This window comes from Phaethon lepturus, unplaced genomic scaffold (assembly GCF_000687285.1).
Source record: "Phaethon lepturus isolate BGI_N335 unplaced genomic scaffold, ASM68728v1 scaffold3272, whole genome shotgun sequence".
Taxonomy (NCBI): Eukaryota; Metazoa; Chordata; class Aves; order Phaethontiformes; family Phaethontidae; genus Phaethon; species Phaethon lepturus.
Window position 1 is genome coordinate 19,008 of NW_010521048.1, and position 8,712 is coordinate 27,719.

At 45.5% G+C, this 8,712-nt stretch overlaps 1 protein-coding gene across 1 annotated transcript in view; it reads right to left on the reverse strand.

Moving 5' to 3' along the window:
* LOC104628867 (exocyst complex component 6B) overlaps positions 1-7,229 on the reverse strand; it is a gene marked incomplete at both ends in the record, with an annotated part of 23,409 nt that extends 16,180 nt beyond the window's left edge. Inside the window, 7 exons of the mRNA XM_010297582.1 lie at positions 193-302; positions 1,457-1,562; positions 2,477-2,574; positions 3,006-3,077; positions 5,573-5,693; positions 6,937-6,983; positions 7,146-7,229. Coding sequence (XP_010295884.1) covers positions 193-302; positions 1,457-1,562; positions 2,477-2,574; positions 3,006-3,077; positions 5,573-5,693; positions 6,937-6,983; positions 7,146-7,229 — 638 coding nt within the window. The remainder of the gene's footprint in view (positions 1-192; positions 303-1,456; positions 1,563-2,476; positions 2,575-3,005; positions 3,078-5,572; positions 5,694-6,936; positions 6,984-7,145) is intronic.
* Between the last annotated feature and the right edge of the window lie 1,483 nt (positions 7,230-8,712).

The window sequence follows — 8,712 nt, forward strand, 5'->3', positions numbered from 1 at the left end:
ATTTTTGAAGACTTGGCCAGCCCTTTGTACATGAAGGATGCCACCGCTCCAAGGAGACCACCAGCCTGGACAGGGCATATCCAAGCAGTCGAGCAGCATGAAGGGTTGAGGAAGAAAATTCACACTGTAAACCTGTTGAGATCTTTCAGCGCAGACAAAAACATTGCAACCATTAACACGCTCAGCCCCTACCTCAGATGAAGGTCTTCGGAAAACTTCAGACAGGCGTAGATGAATTCTTTAATCTGATTGTAAACTTTAGGCACAAACTCAGAAAAGGGGAACTTCTTTGGAAACAGTTGCTGCAAAATACAGGAGAGAATTCAAGTCGAAGAGCAGATATATAACAGGAGTGACGACTGCTTTCCAGCAACATGTTCCAAGTAGTCAAATTAATTCTAGTATTTAGCTAAGTCCAGCAATGAAACAACAAGCCAGCATTTATTGTATATTATATAAACATTTCAGCCAAGTAAAAGACCAGATAATCACTTACAAATGGCGCACGGGTGCATAAGGGATTTGGAGTCTGAAACAGGCTGGAAGGAAACTTGCAGCTAGGAGGGAGCAGGCAGCACAACAGAACCCTCATTCCCTCTCCCAACCCCCTAACTCATATGAAAAAACCTCGTTGCAGAACTTCTTGACTTTTATCTCCCACTATGTACAAGGTGTTTTGCTTGGTCACCTCCCATAGTTGCTGCCCAAGGTGAGCAGCAAAACACAGTACAACACCAAAAGCCAAGAGGAAACACATGTCCTCTACCAAATTTTTCCAACCAGCTTTTACCGATAGCACACACATGGCTGGGAGGTGCAGAGCATAACAGTAAGAAGCTGGACCCCATCATATAGTTTGGGGGGAGGATGCAGACTTCCTGAAATCTAAACACTTGACTTGGATCGAAAAACCTCCCAGCCCTAATTAAGTTCACCGGGCTTGGAGCTCGCTGGCTGCCAGATGCGGAGCAGAAGGCTAAGCTGGCTTTTAAGGGACACTGGCTAGGTCAAATTTGGCTACACTTAGGTTTTGCAAGCACACACTTCTACAAAAGCCAAGATATACCACTTTGTTGGGCTTTTTTAAAAAAAACAACACATGAGATTAAAACAAATAAAGGTCAATAACACGGTTCATAAAAGGGGAATAAAATACCAATGAAAGCAGATATTTGTAGTCTCTTTTCTACTGCAAGCACTGTTCAGCTGCGACAGTACACTGTGATCTGAAAACAAAATCGATGAGGTATTGCTATACGTGCTTTCCTCATCCATGCCAGGAGAAATGGAAACTACATTTGTTCTTTTCTCTCGTTTTGCTTTTTTGGGGTTTTTTAGGGGGGTTGGTTTTTTTTTTTGGACCCTTTCATTTGCAGTTCTCAATGCCACTAACAAGGGTGTGGGGTTTCCCTGAGCCAGCAGGCGTGCCGTGCAGCTTTCCCTGCTTCAAGATTACCTTTTCGAGTTCTGCATCTTGGAATGGGAACTGTCCAACTATTTTCTTATAAACTTCTTCATTTGTCACTGGGATGGGACTGTAGTTATCTGAATCAAGTATATTTCTAAGAAAAGAAAAGAAAAGTTAGAAAGACAGCTCTGTGACGACAGACCAACCACAACTTTGCAGATTTACTGCTGCGTCAGGAAGCTATTAAGAAGTAGGTGCCAGCCTCAGATGTGATCCCATGGGCCTACGCTTCGTCCCATGTTTGTGACTGTTGAAATCATCTTTGCTGCAGCTGGACTCAATGGTCTCTTTCAGTTCCCTGCCATCAGCCTGTGTAAAGCCACAACCAGAGCTTAATGGTGATCTTAGTCCAGACTGGAGCTTCAGCAGCAGCCCCTGGTAAAGTCCAGGTGAGCTTTAATCCTGCCTGACTCGAGGAAGATGGATGCTGAGCTACCAGGGCATTGACAATCCTCCAGCAAGTCTTCCTAATGCCCCGTGCTCTGAGACACCTCAGTCCTCCTGGGATGTCCTGGAGGACTATCACAGGATGAGCTGGTGGCTCCAGAGCACAGCATGGGACCCTGGATAACATATCATGCCCTACCTGTGGGCAACTGCTCAGCTCATGGACATGCCTACAGCAGCAGCACCAGGATATGCCACCGATGTCCCAAGACGCACGTGGCTCAGTGCTGGAGTAAGGGCACAGTAATGCTACTGCAACACCAGATTTTTGCATCCCTCCACCTATTGACTGTCAAAGTGAGCTCCACGATGAAACCATAACCTTACCCCTCTGGGACGCAGAAGTCTACACCGACTTACTGCACAGATCTCACCACACACAGGATCCCCACAACTGTATTTAAATTGTCTCTCCCTGGTCCAAGGAGAGCCCAGGCCGAAGCTTACTGTTGCCCAAATTCTAAACATGAGCTTGCTACTAATCTCTCAAAAAGATTGTATTTATGGGCCAAAACTACCCTGAAAGGTACGTCTCACGAGCTTGCTTGAAGAGCTTCTTACCTGAAAACTCCTGACCATTTCTTCAGCAGGGTTTCACTATACTGGTCTTGGATCTCCAACAGCATGTCAAAGAGCTGGTTCACCGGGAAGCCGTATCCCTGCAGCGGGGTGGGGGAAAAGAGCAAATTCAGATTAGAAAAAGTCACCAACAGGCAGTTGAAGATTATTTTCTCTATTTAACAGGGAGCACGTGGGCAAATTCTCCCCTACCACCACCACAGAGGTGAACGGTGCTGGTGGAGGGACTTAGGCGGTGATTCACCGAGGTGGTAGGACCAAGGGCTATTAAAAGCGGGGCTGGGTGCAGGTAAGGTGACCAAAGCTTGGTCCTTGCCCACAGGCTGGCCACCCCATGTGCAGAGCGAACCAGGCTGTCCATTGGGCGCCACAATTCATGCACTGCAGTGTCAAAAAAGAAGCCGGGCCACCACAGCAAGCCCACATCAGCCATTTAACCCTGCTGACGGACACCACCTGTGAGTGGCACAAGAGTTGATGAGATAAAGAACAGTCGCCAACAGCCACGTACCTGGAGTGTATCTGCAAAGAGGACAATGAGGTTCTTCAAGTCTAACACCAGGCTTGGGTCCGAGCAGTAGGACTGCAAAGGGGAGAAGTTAAAACATGGTTTTAACTGCAGCACGCGGGAAAAATATTGCCCTCAGCCCTCCTGTGTTATCACTTGAGTGATAATAAATACACAGGCATGCCATACAGTCTTATGATCAGCAGCTTTTATCCTACAGCCCATGCCCTCACGCTGCACAGGGCAAGGGAAGGCACACTGATAAGGGTATCTCTCCTCATAGCACACTGCTCTTGAGGCTCTCCATGATGAATAAGGATTTCAGTTGCTCTAGAGATACCTGAAGTGTCTCTAAGATTACCCAGGAGCTGCTGGGCGAGCGAGAGGAGATGAAGCAAATCAGCGCGCTGTCATACCAGGACAACAGCAGCGCCTCTCATTTAATATTTAGCGTGTTGTGTCTGATGGTAATGAAGCATCGCAGCGAGGCATCCCCAAGCCCCGTGCGAAGGCTGCATTGCTAAGTGGTTCAGGCTGAGAAAAAACACGCTGCATGCCTGTATTTCAGCAATATTAATGGTCAGAGCTACAACACGAATATTTATTGCAGGTCAGGACATGGCTCAAAATCCTAAAGATACCACTCAGCCCAGTGACAGCACTGATCGTCCGCCCAGAGCCACCCCACGTTACCCACGGGCTTTGTGGACTCTCTGGACACAGCAGACGACCTCCCTGTGCTGAAATACGTAACATTTCAGACAGACTCTTACCAAATATAGAATCAGTGATCATAAGCTTGAAGGAGAAACTGATTTAAAGCTCACTGGAAACTCAAAGAGGAATGACTCCATTAATCAATGTGAAAGACTGGAAGAGACACATTTTCCATGTCATTGTCCAAAAAAGAAAGTCAGAAAAAAAGATAATGCCCTAAAGGTATCAGAAGTGATAAAAGATGTCCCCATCTGCAACAAGGGAGAAAATCCAGGGATAAGTTTGGCTGAATGCGAAGAACCAAAACAGCCTCACCAATGTGAGAGCCCTCCATCAAGTCTCAACGGCAATACGGGATGGACAGCACTGGTCTGCACAGGAACTGTGGGCTGAGCAGTGCATTGAGATGACTGATGACCACAGTAATAGTGTTGAGAAATCATGTAACATTTCATGATTACTGGGAAAAAAAACCCTCACCTGGCAGCCACTTCATGCATTAAGTTTGGCATCACTTAAAACAACTTGTCATGGCAACAAAGTTGGTAAAATTGAAAAACACCATGTTTGTACCTGGCTTACTCTCACAGCTTTCACCTAGCAGAAAACCCCACTTAAAAAGAAAATAAACACAGTTTTACAACCTAGCGGGGTGTACATCTCTGTGTTTATCCCCTTTCCTAACACAGAAGCTTAAGTGGAAGGAGGCAGCTTTCCAGTCAACACAACTGCCGTGCCGGACGGAGCCAGAGCACCCCGGGAAGCCACTGTGGTCCCTCACCCCGACGAGCTCCAGGTCCATGCCCTGGATTATCCCCAGGGGCACAGGTAAAGCCAGGCAGCTCGACAGCAACGCTACCTGGGGGCAACCACGCTAAGCTAAAGCCAGGGGCACGCAAATGCAAAATTCAGTGCGGTTTGGAGGAAGCAGCATATTGTGTCTCCAGGCAGAAACTGCAGGGTTTTCTTTGCAAAGAGTAATGACATCACTGGGGAACCGCCGCGTGCATGTTACGTCACGTTAGATGCGGGCCTGCACCGACACAGCCCCGCAGCATCCCCGTGCTCTCGGACGGCACTGCTGTCCCCGAGCAGTAGTGGCATTTCAGTGATTTAATACTTCGTTTTTCCTGGAGAAAACGGCCCCACGACTTGAAATCAAACTTGCAGGAAGTCATTAATGCTTTTACTTTTACGGCCAAATGCAATTTTTTTCATCCCATTTGGAGTTTCAAAAAACTCCAGTGCTCCCAGCTGAACCAGTACAACATTGTATCAGGTCATGCAAAACTGGAAGAAAACTGTACATTTTTTAACTGGCTTTGGCTTTTTTGCTCAAGCAGAGAAATGCTGAAGCGATAAGCAATTCTTCCAAACTTCTTTCACTCTCTCAAAGAATAAGGAGTCTATTTAGTGTCTTTTATGCACAAATGATTTGCAGTTCGATAGCAGCCCATTCACTGCCATGAACTTTATGGGAATATCAAACAGGGTCATACTTCGGCATGCCAAACTGACGCTTTTTTCCCCAGTTTTCCAGGACAAACCGACTCCCTCTGCTGGTGCTTTTCAAAAGTGATCAGCGAAGTAAGGGGGAAAATATCAAACCTCTATTTTCTTCTTTCCAGTCCCCCCAAAATACTGAGAGACTGGCACAAGGGAACGCAGTGCATCAAGACAGAGAAAAAGATGGAGGAAGCTTTTGGGGAAATAGCAGTGTATTTTCATGTTACTGTTTTACAAAGGGTCATTGGAAAAGAGGCAAAACAAAGAATACTACTGTAAAAGCCAATATTTCCAGCATGTCAAGACATACTCAAGCAACAGCTGAGCAATCCGGGGCTTTTACTTACTGAATGTGTTCTTAGTGCTGCAATAGTTTTTGATAACGCCATCTCCCACAGCTCATCAATATAGGCTCTATTTACCAAGCCCTGCGTTGTATGCAAGATGTGATCTTCAACTACAAAAAACCTAATGGAGAGGAGAAAATGGCACTGTTATCAAAAGTCACAGGTTCCCAGACATCAAAAGAGATCTGCAAACACTGCGTGCAATGGATACACGGCGTTTGCACACCCACAAATCTCCAGAGCAAGCTCAGATTTGCAGTAGTGTCTGTATCAAATATAGCCAACGCTAAACACTTTATTCGCCTATTTTTAACATCGCAGTATTTTATATGATGTTTCACTGTATTACAGAAGTGAGCTAAAACACAGTTGCTCCTAGTAATGCCACTCTGTGTACACACAAAAGCAGAATTTCCCCTCTCTAAGTTCTCCACCCCGTTATTTCAACAAGAACCACTGATTAAACCCTGCTCCAGCCAGCAGCAATCACATTACAATCGGTTAACTGCAGGGAAAAATACTTTAGCCGCAGGGAAAAATACTTTAACTGCAGGGAAAATACTCTCTCGCACCCAGATACAGCACACGCTCACAACCATTTAAAGGCAATCAGTTGAGTCCAATCTCCAGTTATCAAACATGCTGGCCAAAAAGAAACTGTATTTTTCAGGGAGCAAGCACCCCGTACATTTTAAAGAGCAGTGCACAAAATCTCAGCTGTGTTTGCTCAGGGAAATTCAGCCCAGGAGCACAGAGCTGCATGAGAAGGGGAACAGCACACATTGGATTTGGATGGTCACAATGAGATGTTGAAATTGTTATCATTACCTGAAGAAATCTCAACATCATACCCTGTCTTTGCTAGGCTAGTGGTCTTAGGTTGCCTCCTCTTAGAGCTCGGCTGCTTTTGGAAGACTCTTGTCAAATTTGAGTGCAATAATAAGAAGCTCATAGGAATAGAGGCCCGAGAATTGCCTCCTCTACCAGGAAAATAATCAAAGAATAATTATCAAATATTAAAGAATAATTAAGGCAGAGGGCTTATTCATCTCATTAGTGGGGCAAGTAGATGCACATAGTCCACAGAGATTACTTATCCTCAAATTCCCAGAAATGCACTTGCTGGTACAAGAGCTGGCAGGTTCCTCCGTGCTCCCACCAGTGACGCAGCAAAGTTCATAGGTGCTATAAAATACGTTCTACAACACTTAAAAAGTCCAAACCACCTTTTTTTCTTCCTGTTTTGGCTCCCTTTACTGGACCCTCAAAATGATCAAGATTCCCTCCCCTCTCTTTCTTTTTGAGCTCCTCAACAACACAGAGCACACATATTTAGCGAGGACGTATATAAAAAGAATACCTACCCTACAATTTGATTAAAATACTTCCTGTAGCCATCTAAAGTTTCATGCTGCAACAAAGAAAAAGCGAGCAAAGATTAAAACAAAGGTGGCCAAGAGCAATTGAAAATAAATTAAAGACCACCCACCCGCAACAGCACACCCAGAGATAACCCTCCGCTCCTTTATTCGGCAGAGCAAGTTTGGGCACAGCAAGTAGAAGACCATCGTACCATGTTTGAAGGTGGCTGCAGGACCAATCTGGCTTGTTTTCTTCTCTGCTTCCTGTAGTAGTTCTCAAAGGTTTCTCGGGCACCCTGGAAAACAGAAAAGATTAATTCAAGTAATTATAACAATTTGCATTAACCGTTCACTTGCAATATACCGCATTTAAGACATAAATCTCATATTCCTCCAGCATATCTGTGCAACACTTTCCTGCAAACTGCAGTCCAAATATCAGAAGGTAAAGAGTTTTATTCAGAACACTGAGTCAAAAACCCAACTGTTCAGATATGAGGGTATCTGATGAACTCTTCTGTACCCGTTTTCCAGTATCGCTGTGCAGATGTGGTATATAGAGGCGTGCAACCACCTTCTTTACTGGACCGTAACATGGACAAACATCAGATTCATTTAACTGTGGGAACAGTGAAACAACCGATTTCTAGTGTTAGCAAAAAGAAAGGGGACAAACAATGCCGGAAATTCTTCCACTGATTCATGGGTGCAGAGTAATGCAAAGCCACAAACAACTGGGAATTTAGGAAAAATGCACTTGTGGGGTTAATAGCGATTATGAGACTGGTCTGTATAGTTGCAAAAAATAAAATAGTTTTTTGAGCTCATTCTTTCCCAACTTTACTGTGGGTCTGAGCCTCCAGGAGAGCCAGTTATTCCCAAAAGCCAAAGACCTGAGCTCCCCTCCACGGGCATCGCCCACCCACGCCGGGCGCTGCGGCGGGGAGGGGGCTTCTTCTGTAGGTGGCTTGTTTTACCAAGCCAGGCTACATCTGAGCATCCCCACCCAGGCAACAAACCCGTGAGGATCCTCAAATGCCATCGACCTGCTGAAGCGTTCAGACGTCCGCCTACCGCCCCGGTCCCCTAGGCTATGTAAAACCTTGCCGTTTTATCCCTGCCTGTTCCTCCCTCCTCCACGCCCGCACTGTTTTATGTCTGAAATTGGATTATAAACACTTCAGAGAAGGGACAAGGTCTTGCTTTGAACTGTTCCGAGCCAAAAAAAAAAAAACAAAAAAAAAAACACCTTCATTTGGAATTCACAAAACAAACAACGCGCAACAACAAATCTCACCTGAGCTAGGCACCAGACACCAACCTTCTCTCCTACAAAAAATAAGTTAAAGAAAAACCTGATGCTAATTTAATGGTTCTCCAGCTACTATGGCATTATACAACCAGGCTGCCTTAGGATGCCCTCAACTAAAGGGGTCTTACGAAATGTCTGCAGGGAACCCTTGAGGAGCTGTAGCCCAACTTGCTCCTTGTCTTCTACAAGCTGGAGTTTGAGGATTAAGTAAAAACTCAGCCTTGTTGATGTGCCCAGCAGCTCTCCCACCCTTCCCAACGGTGCTAGAATTCATCAGAAAAACCTTCTTGCGACCACGCACATGCATTGCAAAGACTATGCAGATTTATACGGTGGATTTTGTCTATGTATTATACTTTTTACCCTAGCTGAATATCAGGGGTGCACAGGATGAGCAGCTCCTGACCCATGCTGGGCACATCCATCCAACCAACACCCTGGGCAAGGAATAAATGGGGATCGGGTAT